The sequence below is a fragment of the Clavelina lepadiformis genome, chromosome 7, assembly GCF_947623445.1.
Source record: "Clavelina lepadiformis chromosome 7, kaClaLepa1.1, whole genome shotgun sequence".
Taxonomy (NCBI): domain Eukaryota; kingdom Metazoa; phylum Chordata; class Ascidiacea; order Aplousobranchia; family Clavelinidae; genus Clavelina; species Clavelina lepadiformis.
The window spans coordinates 17,019,426-17,037,379 of NC_135246.1; the positions used below are offsets into that span (position 1 = coordinate 17,019,426).

At 36.4% G+C, this 17,954-nt stretch overlaps 2 protein-coding genes across 2 annotated transcripts; both read left to right on the plus strand.

Annotated features, from left to right (window-relative positions):
* The first annotated feature begins 144 nt into the window (after positions 1–144).
* On the plus strand, positions 145–6,613 carry LOC143465244 (DBH-like monooxygenase protein 1 homolog). Its single transcript, XM_076963439.1, has 16 exons — positions 145–339; positions 856–971; positions 1,080–1,190; positions 1,360–1,512; positions 1,997–2,096; positions 2,234–2,409; positions 3,201–3,281; positions 3,429–3,533; positions 3,605–3,707; positions 3,781–3,950; positions 4,090–4,184; positions 4,259–4,415; positions 4,558–4,688; positions 4,780–4,879; positions 5,044–5,139; positions 5,472–6,613. The coding sequence occupies exons 1-16, from the start codon at positions 180–182 to the stop codon at positions 5,613–5,615; spliced, it is 1,998 nt and encodes a 665-aa protein (XP_076819554.1). The 5' UTR covers positions 145–179; the 3' UTR covers positions 5,616–6,613.
* A 1,392-nt stretch (positions 6,614–8,005) lies between these two features.
* On the plus strand, positions 8,006–15,949 carry LOC143465245 (DBH-like monooxygenase protein 1 homolog). The gene is made up of 15 exons (XM_076963441.1): positions 8,006–8,198; positions 8,328–8,438; positions 8,616–8,768; positions 8,883–8,982; positions 9,195–9,370; positions 9,948–10,028; positions 10,172–10,276; positions 10,364–10,466; positions 10,541–10,710; positions 10,838–10,932; positions 11,033–11,189; positions 11,481–11,611; positions 12,425–12,524; positions 12,732–12,827; positions 15,630–15,949. The coding sequence occupies exons 1-15, from the start codon at positions 8,049–8,051 to the stop codon at positions 15,771–15,773; spliced, it is 1,872 nt and encodes a 623-aa protein (XP_076819556.1). The 5' UTR covers positions 8,006–8,048; the 3' UTR covers positions 15,774–15,949.
* Positions 15,950–17,954: the final 2,005 nt, after the last annotated feature.

Below are 17,954 nucleotides of genomic sequence, written 5' to 3' on the forward strand. Positions count from 1 at the left end.
TGGAAAATGTTAATTGTTGATCAACAACGCCGTCATAATGGAATATAGATAATAATTATGACCAATACAAAAAGACTAGAGCTTAAACCTATTCTGAACTGCTTCTTGTCTTCTATCTCCTAAATAAATAGCCTAGGACCCAAAGTTTCCTTTGCTGTGGAAAACATGGTAGGCCACTGATGAGATTTTGCAGTTTTCGGCAAAATACACCAGTCATTGGGGCAATTAATGCAACAAAAAGAAAAATATTAACTTGTGAAGTGGGAAAGTTATTTTGGCGATTTTTTCATAGTCCGCCAAGCCAGAGCTCCCAAGCAGGTTTTCTTGATTACAGTACCGGTAGGTTGTGAAATAAAATGAAAAATACCGTATTTAGTAAGCTATAATATAATTCAGAATATCACGTATTTTCACTTCAGTTCGTTATAATTTTAGTATGTGGCATAACAGGTTTCCAAATAAGCTACTGTTAGCCTAGGCCTCATTAGATCGACGCTTCCGGTACTGTATATAATGCAAGCGTCCTCAACTTTCTACCTTTATCGTTAAGCTGAATAAAGATTTTGATGTAGACTAGGATAATTGGTAGCAAGGAACCAAGCCTACAGTATGCATTGGGAGATTTTGGAAAAAAAAGTTCAACTACGGTTTATTAAGACAACTTAAGAAGGACACCATAAAATAACGTTTTGAGCAAAGTTGCCCTAGCAATATCTGAAGCATAGGCAATACGTCAAGTTTTTGATCAATCAGTGAATGATTATAGCGAAGACTAACGTACAAATTTTACGCAAGATAATTGCAGCAGAATTGCTTGTATGATGAAACTTATATTTTACTTGCTTGCATGCTCAGTGTGTTTTTCTCATGCTCAAACACCTTCTGAAGAATTCCCGCATATGGCTGCCCTTGCACCGGGTAACAAAGTCGTTCTTTATTGGAAGTTCAATGAAACGCACATAACTTTTGAGGTACCAATGCAAGCAAGAGATATAGGCCTAAACATTTGTGAATTTAGCCTTGCTATAGTTTTAGTTCATATCAGTAAGCCATTCATTATTCGACTTGCCTTACCTCAGCTTCATGGTCAAACGACAGGATGGGTCGGAGTCGGGTTATCACCAAACGGAGGAATGATTAACGCCGATATTTACGTTGGTTGGGTCAAAGACGGAAGCGCTACCATTACGGTGAACACTTTATAGCAACTTAAAGAAATATTAAAGGGAAAAATATCATTTTGTAGTATTGGATAGCAATTTTACTTTTTAACAGGATGATTTCAGAGCTTACTGGTATCCAAACTTAAAGTTACAATTACAGATTTTTATAAAACCCTTTTCTACATTTATTTTATAGGATCGTAAGGGGCCACCTGATGGCCAAGGATTTCCACCTTTAGATGAAGAACAAAATGTTAAACTACTGGACGGTTCTGAGTCAGACGGCTGGACCAGGCTAAAATTTCGTAGGGAAATTCCCGCTTGTGAACCTTCTGACATCCCTATTACTGTAAGAATGTTTTCGGCTTGACTGCCAGTGTGTAGTTTCACCCCATTCGTCTACTTTCCGTCCATTCAAATGGTCCAGAGTACGGGAATTTTTTCCCATTCCAATGGTTGAAAGTATGCCTTTCTTACCCTAGAGTAAGATATATGCATTTGGAATGGGGAGATTTTTACTTCGGCAGAAGTATGGTTTGTGCACCCCATTCGTCTATTTTTCCGCCCATTAAAATGGACCTGCTTTCAGCAATGGGGTTTCCCACAAACCATATTTCTGCCAAAGTAAACATCTCCCCATTCCAAATGCATATATCTTACTCTAGGGTAAGAAAGGCAAACTTCCTGCAATTCGAATGGGAAAATATTACCGCATTTTCACCCAGTTTAATGCGCGGAAAGCAGACGAATCGGGTGGTAGTTTCATGACTTAGTTAAGTTGATGGGGGTGATAGAGTCTAGAATCTTGCTCCTAACAAGGTTTTACATTTTAGACCGACACGACCAGGGTAATATACGCCCTTGGTGCAGAAGATCCAAGCGGAGATGATATTGTTTCAGCAGATTACCACCAAGTTGGATTAGAAAATCGAGGTACATAAAGTTTAGTCATCAAAAAATATTTATACACGTTTCAAATAGTACAGAGCATTGCTAAAGCTAATAAACAGGGGTTTTGTTCATTAGCCAAGAACTACAGGTAGCCTACAATTTTATTTAAACCCCTATAGGTACCAGGAGTTTGTTGATTCTGGAGAGCAATGGAGATGTTACTCCACCTGCTGGCGAAACCTATGAAACTTTTGAGCTTCTTAACGGCAACTTGACTATTCCACAAAAAGATACTTACTACAATTGCAGATTGTTCGAGTTTCCAACGCTGTCCTCCAAACATCACATGGTTAAGGTAAAGCTCAATCAAATTTTGAAAAACTGTACCTTAACGTTGTTTGACTATAGGCATCATGAAACAGAAGAATGAAAGTATTCTAAAATTAACTTCCTTTAATGCTTTCTAACAAACTGAAGTTTGTGAAAATTCATAAAAGTAATTCATGCGTTTTGCAAGTCGAATTTTGGCGAAGGCATTTCGCCAAGTTATTGGGATACGACGCATCACAAAGCATTTTTATAGACAGGAATAAATATGTTTGAAAATCATAAACAAACTCGCGTGCAATTTTTTGGTAAATGATAATCAAGTTTATTTAAACTCTCGATAAAACAAAGAGATTTTAAAACAAAACCAATGACTGCGCCATGTGCACGAAACTTTGTGCAGCTTTCCAGCAAAATTGAAGTCGTTACGGTACTACAGCCTATTCTGTGACCATTCTAGAGAGTGAAAGCTTACTTGTAAAAGAACGTCTTCTGATATACTAAAGATTCCAGGTCGATTAAATCCACGGAATAGTCCTAGACTTAAACTTTCCTGGGTTTATTAGTACGTTGGTTGAATTTTCCTGAGCTTACCTGGTCTGGGTTGAATCGTTCGTGAGTCGCATTGACCGACCAACACCATCCAACTTGATTCTTGGGAAAGGAGTTTTTCAAGGTTTAATTACTGCTGAGTGACAAGTTATTCCTAAAATCCGTCGGACTGTGTAAGGTGTCACATGTTAGACCAAAGCACAACGGTTAAAGTTTTGCGCATAACACTTCTCAGTTGCAGTTGCTTTAATTCTGATTAATTTTCAGATCGAACCAGTTGTCCAGGCTGGAAATGAACTTCACGTTCATCATATTCTGCTTTATCATTGTAACAATGATGTTCTTCAGGTTAGTTCTTATCTTCAGATGAGACAATTTTTATTTTTGCTTGGAACTAAATTAGAACGTGAACGAGAACGTATTAGCATTTAAGGACTTAATTGGAGTCATTTAAGGAGCATTTAAGGGCTAATTTGCTTCGAACCTTTTAAACAGAACTCGTCAAACCTACTAACGAACGAAGAATGTTACACTCCTAATATGCCTCAGGACTTGCAGGATTGCGGATCTGTGATTCACGCTTGGGCTATTGGGGGTGGGGTGAGTTCTACAGCAAACAAACAAGACAAAACAAGTAAATAAGAAATTAAGAAAATAAAATGACCATGTAGACATTCTATTACCCGAATCACGCCGGGTTCCCTCTTGGAACGGAAGACTCGCCACGTTACGTACTCTTGGAAACACATTACGACAATCCACAGAAAACATCGGGTAATAGTAATAGGCCGCTTTATCCAGCGCCAAAAAGCTAGAGATAAACACGTCATCAGCATTTTTCTTTTAGGCATCCAAGACAACTCGGGAATCAGAATAACTTACACGTCACAGTTACGTGATTACGACGCAGCCGTGTTGGAGGTTGGCCACAGTGTGTCGCCATTTGAACACCTTATTCCCCCAAATGCTGATAAATTTCTGTCTTACGGAAATTGCCATTATACCTGCTTGAAAGAAGTAGGCTAAATACTTGATTTTTTTGTAGCGGACAAAATCAATGATAGCAAAAATGTCCATTTACTTCTTATTAACATTTGTTAATTACAGTAACTGAGTAACACTCAAAGAGCATTGTTCACTTAAATTTGCTATTTAGACGATGGACAACAGCAGTCAAACCAATATCAAAGTGTTTGGCACAGTTTTGCACAGTCACCTGCTGGGTAAAGAAATCACCTTGCGTCACTTTAGGTAAATCGAATTACATAAACGCAATACTTTTTACGTTGTTCTTGCCATTTCAAATTTCTTTTACGCGACTACAGAGGGAACAAGGAACTGCCGTTTATTGCCCGAGATCTATCCTACGACTTTAACTACCAGGAGGCAAAAATTTTTTCAAAGGAAGTTGAGGTTAAGTCTGGCGACGGCATGCAGGTCTTGTGCAATTATAACTCGAAGGAACGGGAAAACTTTACCACTGTAAGAGGACGTGATGTTCTGAGCTAGGTCAAGGCAATGTTAACTAAGCTAAAGCACGCAATACATTTGTTAAAATCTCCGGGTTTTTTAGACCTGCATTATAAAATTACGTTTTATCTTGAAACTATCTATGTTAATTTAGGGAGGCTTGGGTACAAATCAAGAAATGTGCCTATCCTTTATGTATTATTATCCCAAAATTTCGCTAACCAAATGTCAATCAAGACCCTACATAAACAGTATATCTCAATACTTTGGAGTTACTGAATATAGGCAAGTATAGGACCCATATGCTTAAATCTTTTCTAGTCCAGTTCTGAATGCCAGACACTGCCCATATTAGAAGGCGTTTGTTTTTATACAGAATTGACACTTCAGCCCCAGCTTACGGAAGTCTGAAAGAAGTCATAATTACTGGACCACGTTTGCTTGCCGGAAAAACTCTTGAAGAAGTTGTATCTTCCGTAAGTAAAAATCTAAAGTCAACATAATAACCACGTAAAAGCCACTACTCTTTAGCAGCTCTTACTGTACAAGTCTTTTAACCTTTAACGTACCATTTAAAAATTTGTTTAAAATTCATCATCATTGATGACTTTTACTATTGTTTCTTATTCTCAAAAAATAGATAGAGTGGCGACAAGATAAGGCAGAACACTTCAGCAAACACCTCAGAGACGCGCCTCAAATACCTCATTGCGAAGCGAGCAGCGAAATAACTACGGCAAGTAAAGATTTTTTACTAAGCAGTCATAGAATGAAGTGTTGAAAATAGAACGTTATTCAATATGCAGGGTATGGTATCAGAATCTTTATTGTCAGAATTAGGAAGGTCTTTGCACGTCTGAAACTAGGCGATTATTCCTCACTTCTCGATTTTTGACGAGCGAGCTTGTCATTGACTTGTGCACGTTCTTATAGACCCACACATCACTGTTTATTTGGTCTTTTTATTATCGTGCCTTACATAAACGTTGTGTTTGCAACGATTTTCACAGATTCTTGACTAGTAGCCTATAGTCTGAGGTATTTCTACGTTTTCTTTTTATATTACAGAAACCTGATCATTTCTTTGCAAGGCCAATAGCTCATCCGTACGTTGCTCGGGAAAGAAAATGTGGTAGTGGTATAACATTGAATGTCAATGGAGCACTGACATTCATGACGCTATTACTTGGATTTTTTGGCAGTAACTTTTAAGATAAAAAAAACTCTTTGTGATTAAACTGCAGATTTTGTATGCAGAATTGGGCGCTGATGTAATTTATAAAATTTCTCCGTTTTCTTGTGAAACCGAACAATTATATAGAAATGTTACAGTTGTTGCAGGCCTACAATGCGCAATTTAGTCATGCACAAGCATAACTCGCCAATACTATAAGTCTAAGTTGCGAGGTACAGGTTTTTACGTTGAGTGGTACATTTTGAACACAATATCAGCTAGCGTGAAACTGGTTATTGATTTCCTGCGCATAGCCTACTTCATGCTTACCCTCACAAGTGACACCAATGCATGCGCATTTAATGAGCTAAAGCTAATGGTTACAGTTTCATGTTGCTAAACCCTATTATAGTTGCATTAAATGACTAATCCTTATCGTAGCGCAGTGGGAAGGTTATTACGCATTATGTGGTGGAATACAAACCTCCGCACAGGTTTTACAAAATATCTACCGCGTGACAGCTAAGTCTTTCCTGTCTGTAATGGCTTGATGACCAACACACATTCATACACCATAACAGTGTTAGTAAAACTTATGTAATAGGCATGAGGTCTAGAGTGTGTTGTACAGATTTACAAAACTACATGTAGATGCTTTATAAGCCATTGGCGATGGCAAGATATAAAAAGCTCAAAGAGAGTGGTTGTTCAACCAAAATATGTGTCCTTGTGTTTAGTCGGCTTCAGTTTGTATTCTGAGTACAGGCTCGTTCTGAAGCTTTTAAACCTCGTGTAACAGAGACTCGTTGGTTGTTGTATAATTTAGCAGTTGTGTTCCAGACAAATAGATCTTAGCTTGCAATATTCTAATTAAGTAGAATTCAAAGCATGTTGCGATTATAATAATTTTGTAGCCTAGGTTATAATGGTTCGGTTTTACAAGAAAATAATGGAAGCTTTATAACTTACAATAACTTAGTATAAAGCTTTCGGTATAAAAATTTCAGTTTAATGCAAAAGTTACAGTTTACAGAATTACAAAGAATGCATGAATAAAATTTTAGCCAAAAGTTGAAAAACATGAATACGTGAAAATTGCCGAAACTCGTAAAATTATTTTGTAACCATAGACGCTGGGGTCAGGATAAACGTAGAGTTGCCATGGTTACGAAGATTTGTTTTCATCACATTTCAAGACGATTAATGATGCGTAAATTTTTGCTGAATAACGCAGCCAAATTTTGAAACTTTTACAACAGCTTCTATAACGTTCTATAAAAGTAACTAACTTATAGGTAGCTTTCATTTAATATTCCATCATTTTGATCAAGGCGAGGAAAGTTGAAAGCTAAACATTGTTAGAATCGTTTTGTTTTCCTTTTCACGCTGTCAAAAAATTTTACTTTGAATTCAAAGAGAGCTTTTTCAGCTTCACAGCAATAATAAGCTTAATATATTGGCCAGGTAGATAACAAGGTAATCATTTAACGAAGAAATAAGTACTTTTGTATTGAAAAATTTGACAACCGACCTTTGTATAAATTATAAACCTAACATCCCGAGGCACTAATAAGCACAGTGGCAAAAGTGCGCTACGACGATTGACAATTTCACAATTTGACAATTTGACGACGGTGCCAATTTAGCTGGTTACTGGAGCAAAGGAATGCGCATCATGTGACAAAGCGAAACGGAAATACAGCAGACGTCAAATATTATGAAGGTGACTGGAAGAAAAAGAGCTGCTTAAATGTTACGACAACCAGAGACTAAAAGAAACACGAAATGGGTCGACTTAAAGCCTTACCGTAATCTTCTGTTAGATAAAGGACTGTCGCATAACTGTTACGAAAAATATATCTATTGCGACACATCAGTCATGTATTTTTTATGCCACACAGATCAGCAAAATATTGTTTATGAATCGCATATTTTAAGACATCGAAATTCAAAAGTAGAAGCTGTTAAGTTTGAATGTTGCCAGATGACAATTACTAAACCAGTTTTGTCGTTCAAAGATAGGCTACCTATCATAATACAATTGTGACATAATACAATTATCAACGTTCAATAGCCAACTTCGACTTCAGTTCAGTTAAGATCACAAGTTCTTCTGTTTGTCTGCCTTCACGAGGAAATACTTGACTCATCTATGTTTGAAATGAAGTGTGTGGTATCCAGTTAATTATAAGCACTGTACAACTGTTGGAACTAGCAGGTCTTGCAAATTCATTGCGATGAGTGTACAAGGTATAGGCAGGTAATAAGTATTTGTTGGTCACCCATAAGCAAGTTCTTAAGGGACGAGTCACAAGAAAAAAAAACTTTTAGTCTAGATCGAGAGTAATTCAGACAACACGGCGTTTGCGAAGCTCATACATTTAAGATTGCTGCAAAATGATCCTTATTTGGATGTTCAAGTGATAAAAGCATCTCTCTCTGTACAGGCAGGCTGCTAAGTCACCCGTAACATGAGGATTTTAATTTACTTGCTTGCATGCTTGATGTGCTTCGCTCATGCACAAACACCTTCTGAAGAATTCCCACACATGGCTGCCCTTGCACCGGGTAACAAAGTCGTTCTTTATTGGAAGTTCAATGACACGCACATAACGTTTGAGGTGTGCGAACGACACTTTATAGTTAATGCATTATTTTGTTGCAAAAATGCTCATTTTAGATTGCATTCTATGTACATCTACATCATGAACTGCATTTTGCAATAAACTGATTTTAAAACTATGCTTCAGCTTCACGGTCAAACGACAGGATGGGTCGGAGTCGGTTTATCGCCGAACGGGGGAATGATAGACGCTGATATTTACGTTGGTTGGGTCAAAGACGGAAAAGCTAATATAACGGTAAAACTTTAGCGATACGGTATATTACACTATTACTAAAATTTAGTGTTACAGCTGTAATGTGACTTGCTAGTTTTATAACACTGAATACAAAGGTGACTTCCGATCTTTATTAACATCAAGCTACAAAAGTTATTGACGATATGTTTTGAAAAATTGTTTATCATCTTTTTATAGGATCGTATGGGGTTACCTGATAGCCAAGGTTTTCCTCCTTTAGACGAAAAGCAAAACATTGAATTGCTGGATGGTTCTGAAGCGGATGGTTGGACAAGGTTGAAATTTCGAAGGGAAATTCCCGCTTGTGAATCAACAGACTTGGCCATTACGGTAAAATTAGTTATCATTTGTCAGGTTTGGTTTTGCAGTCTATAAAAGCTTAGTTTAGTTAATTTTTGCTGGAAAAATGCTAGCTTTTAAGTATTGATAAGATGTTAATTGTAGACCGACACGACCAGGGTAATATACGCCCTTGGTGCAGAGGATCCAAGCGGAGATGATATTGTTTCAGCAGATTACCATCAAGTTGGATTAGAAAAACGAGGTATACCATTGCACAAAGTATAAATCCACTAGGTATAGGCTTATCTATTTATTTATAAGCGACAACTTTAAAAGTATTTGTATGAATAACGTTGCTTATCAAATCCTAGTTGGGTATAGCCTACAGCCGACGTTTTCAAAAGCTTGCAAAGTTGCAATATGGTTTTCGGCAATATTGTTTTCGAGATAATTTTTATATCATAACTTTTTCAGGTACCAGGAGTTTGTTGATTCTGGAGAGCAATGGAGATGTTACTCCACCTGCTGGCGAAACCTATGAAACTTTTGAGCTTCTTAACGGCAACTTGACTGTTCCGCAGAAAGATACTTACTACAATTGCAGATTGTTCGAGTTTCCAACGCTGTCTTCCAAACATCACATGGTTAAGGTACGTCACATGATTTTATAAAAGTTAATCGTATATTATAAAAAAAATCAGAAACCGGCTACGTGACGAAGCGCATTTTTTTACTCAAGATCAGGAATTTTAAGAAAAGTTTTTATGACGAGCTGGTATTTCGTGACGTAAATAAAACCGTTTCATAAGGTATGAGACCATTTTGTTTTGAGGCTGTCACGTAATTTGGTTGTTTTTTTTCTATCTGCTGCATTCATCCATATTTAAAACCTATCGTTTTATCGACATGTGATGCGGCTACATAACTGCTTTCATATCAAGCGTTCTTTGTGACCCTAATAGACTTTTAAAGCTTCTTGATGGTGGATCTCGGTTGATTTTTATGAGAGTTGCTTGTGACAACTGTTATAAAATTTCTTTGCAAATATTCACAACTGATGAGATTGGGCATACCGACATACTTAAAACTAATGACACTTTATAGGCTATTTTATATTGGTTATACAGAGTTTAAACGTGTTATCAGCACAAATCAAAAATCACCGACTGGAATGTTTATTTACTGACACTTTGTTATCTTTTTGTTTTAATTTTCAACTTTTTTCAGATCGAACCAGTCATCCAGGCTGGAAACGAACTTCACGTTCATCATATCCTTCTTTATCAATGTAACAGAAATGTTCTTCAGGTTGGTTTTTTACATTTTGTTGAATTGAAATTATGTTTTGTTAAATAAACATGGTTGTCGAGATCATGAAAGTAGGTTACTTTTGGCACCAAGAGCTTAAATCAAACACAAATAAACCGAATACGTTTTTGGACTCGGAACAGAACTCTTCCACCTTGCTTACAAATGAAGAATGCTACACTCCTAACATGCCTCCGGACTTTATCAATTGTAATTCAGTTTTTCACGGCTGGGCTATTGGGGGTGGGGTAAGTCGATACGAGATAAAAACAAAATACAAAAAAAAAATTAATTTCCAATAAAATTATATGTCAAGCGTTTTATTTACGACTTAGACCTTCCATTACCCGAATCACGCCGGTTTTCCCCTTGGAACGGAAGACTCTCCACGCTATGTAGTCATGGAAACACATTACGACAATCCACAGATTAAATCTGGTAACCGTAAAGTTTCATATCTATCCCCAACAGCAAATCGAAGCCAAGCTCGTCATCATTATCTTAATTTGTAGACATTCAAGACAACTCGGGACTGAGAATAACTTACACGTCACAGTTACGTGATTACGACGCGGCGGTGATAGAGGTTGGTCACAGTGTGTCACCCTACGAACATCTTATACCACCAAACGCTGAAAGCTTTCTTTCTCATGGAAACTGTCATCATACATGCCTTAAAGAAGTAAGTGAACTGTAGCCTACTTGCTTTCAACGATGGAAAAACAACCTTGCTGAGCGCAACATCAAGTTTCTGTAGATCTTAGTCTTTATTTATACTCCAACTTCAAATGTGCTGTTACTTCATTTAGACAATGGCTTACAACAACCAAGATAGTATCAAAATCTTTGGCTCATTTTTGCACAGTCACCTGCTGGGTAGAGAAATGACTTTACGTCACTTTCGGTAAATTGAATTTTACGCAAGTAATATTTTCCACATATATTAAGTCATAAAATGGAAGTTTGACTGATTTTATGACTTATATGACGTTGAACACTCACAGAGGCAATAAGGAGCTGCCGTTTATTGCCCGAGATCAATCCTACGACTTTAACTACCAGGAAGCAAAGATTTTTTCAAAGGAAATTGAGATTAAATCTGGGGACAGCATGCAAGTTGTATGTAATTATAACTCGAAGCAACGGGCGAATTTTACCACTGTAAGTATAGTTTCTATTAAGTTATTACATACTCTATATGCCAAAGCAATGTTCCCGTTTCAGAGATATGCTATGGTATAAGTTATTTAAATTGGGCAATCGGAACTTGCACAAAGGCCACCTCGGTAACCGGGGCCTCAAGCGATGAGGGATCATCGTCAAGTTTAAATTCGTGTAAAGTCTTTCCTCAATCCGAGGATAAAGTTTATCAAACCAAATCACACCAAATATCTGTGTTTCTAAGGCTTGCATTATTGGTTAACTTAATGGAGGCCTGTTTTATTGCTTTAGGGTGGATTGGGCACACAGCAGGAGATGTGTCTATCATATGTTTACTATTACCCTAAAATACCATTATTTAAATGCCTATCAAATCCGACAATGGCAAGCGCGTATGGATACTTTGGAGTAACAAGTTATCGGTAAGCATTTTACGTTTTAGCGACGTGAGAATATTTTCGATGACAAAAGCACAATTGAATCCAAAACTTTCCTTTTCTCTCAATAACTATGTTTTCCGCTTGAGTAAACTTCTCACGTGATCAGGCAGGAGTACACAAGACATTGATGTTTTGTTCAATCTAATTTTTTTGGGACACTGGTGTGGCAATAAGTTACGTATCTGTCTCAATAGCTGACGGCGACAACAAATCACACCTTGCTGTTGTTTTCATTCATTTAAACCTGTGCTAAAATCACTTTATAACAACGTTTTTTGAAGGGAAAACTATCGTTATGTTATCGGAAGTTTGGGATATACGTTAATTAATAACTCTTAACACCAATCGTCAATTTTAAATATTCCATGGTAACGGTTAAATTTAATAAATTAAAAATCACAAGTTTTGTGTTCACATGCTGACTGATATCAAAGCAAATTATGCTGCGAATTTAGAAATGAAAATATGTCCATTAAGTTGTAATTGTAATTCACAATTTTCAGATGTTGCCCACTCAAGGACGACAAAGAGTAAACAAATGTTTATTCCATACCTGTGACTCAACACCAGGTAGCGGCATGGCACAAATGATAATCACTCGAAAAACAACCGCTTTAATGAAATCGTTTTTTGATTACCGATAACGTAGAACGTGTCATGTCACGTGTCATCTGTTACACCAAATACAATTTTATGAAAGCGGCCGATGTCCAGCTTGATTATCTGGAAGGTTTTAAGTTTTAACCCAGTTTAGCAATAATTCGAACAAACATTTGAACTACTTCACTTATTCAGCTTCACCGCGTCACCTTCAGTGCATGGAACACTGAACGACATCTTGATCATGGAACCAGCTGAGCTTGCCGGCAAACGTCTTGACGAAGTTGTGACATCTGTAAGAGCAGAACTGAAGTGTTGATAATGATCAGGACGATGATAATGATAATACATAATAATGATATGTTTATATACATACAATAATAATAATAATACATACATACATAATTATAATATGTTGATAATGATGAGCTGCAAAACTTGCAAACATCAGCAAGTTTTTCTTATTTCTTGCCAATATTTTGTTTTATTTTTCAAACTCCAGACACCGTGGGATGAAACCAGGGCAGATACCTTCAGTGCTTATCTCAGAGACGCAAAACAACAGCCTCGTTGTGAGACAAATATTCCATTAAACATGGTAAATTCTGCAAGTTGAGTAAAATAGTATGGGATTTGGGGTGGTGTAATAGTTTTGGGATGGCCTAAGCCAAACCCAGTCTTTCAGTTTTATTGTCTGACTCCTATGATTGTCTTTGACTCCGTTGCTTTTTACTGTCTTATTTATTTCTTAAATCAACACCAACTTCATAAGTTCAAATTTGCTATATTGTCCGAATAACTTGTCCGAATTAGGATATTTACACCATGATTCCAATTCCCAATTTGTTAGCAATTACTTATTCAAAATAGAATAACTCAGAAAAGAATTCAATTCGTACGAGTCAGAGAAGAGAAGAAAACTAGCAAGTCCTGAAGGGACAAGCCCTTGCAGAGCCTCGCCGGCCAGAACATCCAGCATATCGATTTTAACCAGGCTTAACGTTTTATATCATACACGTCAGCCAATCAGCTAACGCCATGTTCTATTATTACACTGCTACCATAATAAAACCACGTGTCGCATATTGTACGTTATCTGAACGTTTTCAAGTACACTCACTTTACGCCGTAAAACAACGCTACTTGAAATACTTCAACTACCGTCAGCACGCTACAAGCTTTGCACATTATTATCTGCCTGGAGAGAAATCAAAACTATTGCAATGCCAATTTATATAACCAATTTCTACATAATCCCCACAATATAATTCCCCCCACTCAGAAAAGCTTCGAGGTAGGAATGTTGGTTTTGGCATCTTGCAATCCTTGAGAATAGAGCATTTGTTTGTTTTCTCCAGTCAGATTTGTGCAGTCATCACAGGTTACACGAATTGATACATGCAATAGAAAAAATAGCAGTAAATATTCTTCGCTAATACTATGTTATATAGAAGGGTTTTTTTTTATATTTTGATATGTTTTTGTTATATACTTTTACCATAAACCAAAGGAACATAAAGGTATCGTAAATGTAGTTGCACACAAAACCTAACACAACAGTTTGAATGAAATGATTTGCCATGATAACTAAATGCATTTCAATATTTTGACACAATGATATCGGACAACGCGTTTGGTTTGCCGAGTTTTTATAGCAAGATAATGTAAGTACAAGGGTGGGTAAGGGTTAAGAGGATTTGCGTAATGCAAAAGAAGAAAATAAAAGTTCGATCAGTCTGAGTAATAAGCTTAATATCGCGATTCGCCCCAACTCGTTATCTCCTTGCATGTGTTGATGCAAGTTTATGCGGTACCCATTTGTGAATCGAGGTTATTACGGGATATAGTCACAAATCAACAGATTCTGACTTATACAGGATAGCAGTATTGCAACCTGGTATATTATGACAAACAGGCAAAATAATCGTACGGCGTTTTTGTTAACGCTTGTACTTATGTAAGTCATTTATGAAGCAATAAAGGTGGGTTAATATAAAACGTAGCTAAAAGTGCTTAGCGTAAGAAAAGATTAAAAGAATGCTTTGTAGGTAGACAATGGGGTGAAAGTGACCGTTGATAAGTATGTGGCTTAGTTAGCCTGTGTCCGTGCAAATAAAATAAAATAAAAAATCATCTACCACAAAACATGATATGGAAAAATAAGTATAGATAGAAGTCGATAGGGGGATAAGGAATACATTAACTTATAGTTCAAATTTAAGTTCTCGTTTATGATTATGATGCGCGGTTTACGCAGAACAAATATAAGATATAACTACAGTATGAATTTATATGCGCGTTGTCCTTGGGGACATAAATTTATGAGGTAAAATCAGAGTAAGAAACGTATTTAATATTTTTGTGATTAATAATCATGACATATGTGCGCTAGCTAATATCTAATAACACCAATAACATGCTACGATTTATTCAGAAATGAGTAATGTACGTTACCGGCTAAGAATTAATCGCGTGCAGAATCAAATGTAGAAATGTCCACAACAGCTTGATAACTTCGTTCTTCTTGATGATTTTTCTTCCATTTTTCTTTTGAGCGATGCTTGTCGCTTGTCTGTGTTGGTTGCTGAATTTGGCTAGTGTTGGCTAGCGTCGTCATCATCGTAATCCATAAGGCCAGTAGCATGAAAGTCATTGTTCGTTAGCGAGATTTCTTTCAACTGGTTACTTCGAGAATTTTTGAAATGTCTGCCGCAATTTTCTCGCTAACAGACGGTTGAATGCAATTTTGTCTCTCGATCCTAATCTGACTCCAATTTGCACCTTTTATAATCGAATCTTTCAGAAGTGCATGTGTTCTTCTTCTTTTGCAGAAGAAAGACGGGTTACCATTTATGGTGATCCCACTTTCATAGTAATTCAGTAATAACTTCAATTTTACAGAACAAGGGAAATAACTCAGAGAAGAGAGAATTTCCAAGAGCCCAGAGAAGTACTAGCAAGTCCTGAAGGGACAAGCCCTCGCAGAGCCTCGCCGGCCAGAACATCCAGCATATCGATTTTAACCAGGCTTAACGTTTTATATCATACACGTCAGCCAATCAGCTAACGCCATGTTCTATTATTACACTGCTACCATAATAAAACCACGTGTCGCATATTGTACGTTATCTGAACGTTTTCAAGTACACTCACTTTACGCCGTAAAACAACGCTACTTGAAATACTTCAACTACCGTCAGCACGCTACAAGCTTTGCACATTATTATCTGCCTGGAGAGAAATCAAAACTATTGCAATGCCAATTTATATAACCAATTTCTACATAATCCCCACAATAGAAAGAGTCAAAACCTGAACAAAACCTTTCTGTGTAAGAATATTTTGCTCATACATTACTTGTTTGGTCTTCGTTTAATTTTCATAATTGCTTTTTTGGCAGCAACCTAGTTCCTTTTACGCCGAACGTATCGTCCAACCCTACGTTCCACCGGAAAAGAAATGTGGTGGTTGTGTAACGCTGATGGCCAATGCTGCATTGACGGTCATGACGATGATGCTCGGGTTGTTTATCAACGTCTACTAACGAAACTTTTTTGCGATTCTATGTAGGCCTAAATATTTCTGCTATCTTCACAATAGTTTGCGCTCTTAAATATGAACTAGGACTAGGTTAATCTGAATGGAATAGTTTATGATTATGATTTTGAGCTAATTCTTATGATCATTTCATATAAAATAAAAGAAAGTCCGAAAAAGTCATTTTTTTTGTGGAAATAGAATTTACGAAAACAAATATAACAACATATGATCGTGTTATATTAAAAAAGGAAATGCTCGTAAATAGAAAACTCATTACAGAAAACGTGGTCCTCGTTTTAAAAGCTCGTTTTACTTTGTCTTTTTCGTATTTACGTCTCAAAAAATCATGACAACTATACAGTACAGTGCAGTAGAGAAAACAAGTTGACTATATACTTTCACTTTACTTACTCGGCATTAACAAATCACCGATTGATAATTCGGCAACCTAACTTCTGTACTGTACTGTGATGAATAACAAGAAGATAATCCGATAAAAAAGTAACTGCTTTGAATTTTGTTGAAATAGTAAAACATAACGCTAAACAACCATCAACCTATGAATCATACATATCGTATGATAATCATCATATAGGATGATATGATAATCATACATTTCATACGACCATCATCATCACAGGTTAGCTGAAAATGTGGACAAAATTTAGCGAATCATATAATTGTACGCAAAAACATGAAGCCCGAGATAAATACATATGTAAGCTAGAGCAGAAAAGTATACCTTTAAATAGTACAATGTTGATATTTGAACGATAAAAGAAGTGTGAAGATTTACATCAGTGGTTCCCAAATTATGTTTTTGCGGTTTCCTTTATTTGGTCTTTGCTAACAAATTCAGACCATGCTGCCAGTTTCTTAATAAATTTGTTCAACATTAAAAATAATTGACTGAAATGTTATTGAAGTAAACCTTCGTTCAGGCTGTGACCTGACTTCAATAAACAGACCACATGATTGATGTAATACTTTGATCACAAATGCCCAAATTTAATAAAACAAACATAAACCGACAGCTTTCTCTAATTTTTTATCCAAAATCAAAGTTAATATGTTAACAAAGCAATGTCTTTTTATTGACTGTGGAAACTATATAAGATAAAAGACAAGTGAAGAGTTGGCATTTACGCTTTCTCAATCCTCTTATATTGACGAGTCCAATTTGGGCCATCACAGGTAGTTATACTATGACGGTAGATAAGACGAAATTTACTGGTGTTTGGTGTTCACGATAAACCGACACCGACCGCCTACAACATAATAAAATTTACGCAAACACACAGCCAAAACCCTTTTAAAAACTAAAAGTACCAGATTAAATAATAGAGTAATAATGCTGGGTAAACTTTGTTTGTTATATCATAGATTACTTTAAGCTTTATTGCAAATTGAGCTGATTGGTTTAGCGCGGTAACGCTGGAATACCCTTACAAGGAAGTTACTTTCCCACGATGTTGGTGTTGTATGATTTGCTTGTACCTAAGCTAATGTTGCTTCAATTCAGATGTAAATTTTATTGACTTTTAGTTTGTTATATAACTTCAGATTATAACTTTGTTACAAGTTATTTTAACAGATTCTAAAAATAATTTAGCCTTACACAGACGAATATTTGTGGATGAAGTAAACTCACGCCTTCGTATATTACGAACTTCGTTAGTCTAGGCTAGCACTCTAACTTTAATTAGTGATACAACAATAAGCCAGGAAATTGCGAATTATTTCTTTGGAATATTAATTTTTTTGTTGTTTAATCAATCAGCATCAGTTATGACATACTTGGCGTGCGTAAGTGTTGATAAATAAGGTAGTTCGTGCAAGCAATAACCGGTTACGTGCCAGAAGTTACCAGTACTGTTCATACAATATGTTTGCATCTTTACGCTAAAAAACTGTTGTCTTTTTGACGCAGGTATGAAATAGGATTACGGATTTTTACGTATACCAGTAGCCTATACTGTATCCAGAATCTTAAAGGCCTTGTCTAATTTTTCTGTATGAGGGTGTTGTTACGGTCATAGCTATGTTGCACCACATCGATCCTTATTCTGTACAAAAACGCATGACCATATACACGCGCGGGAACAAATTTTCAAAATTAAGATTTATGAAGATTAACTAATGTAACAAATTTTGATACGCTCTTTTTTTTTTTAAAAGTTGTTTG

What these genes read in the sequence shown, in the direction of transcription:
- LOC143465244 (XM_076963439.1), top strand. Translation starts at nt 180, where the DNA reads ATGAGATTTTGCAGTTTTCGGCAAAATACACCAGTCATTGGGGCAATT. An exon ending in GTAACAATGATGTTCTTCAG is followed by an intron (nt 3,282 to 3,428) that starts GTTAGTTCTTAT and finishes CCTTTTAAACAG; the next exon opens with AACTCGTCAAACCTACTAAC. An exon ending in TTTGGAGTTACTGAATATAG is followed by an intron (nt 4,689 to 4,779) that starts GCAAGTATAGGA and finishes GTTTTTATACAG; the next exon opens with AATTGACACTTCAGCCCCAG.
- LOC143465245 (XM_076963441.1), top strand. Translation starts at nt 8,049, where the DNA reads ATGAGGATTTTAATTTACTTGCTTGCATGCTTGATGTGCTTCGCTCAT. An exon ending in ACACGCACATAACGTTTGAG is followed by an intron (nt 8,199 to 8,327) that starts GTGTGCGAACGA and finishes ACTATGCTTCAG; the next exon opens with CTTCACGGTCAAACGACAGG. An exon ending in AACGGGCGAATTTTACCACT is followed by an intron (nt 11,190 to 11,480) that starts GTAAGTATAGTT and finishes TTATTGCTTTAG; the next exon opens with GGTGGATTGGGCACACAGCA.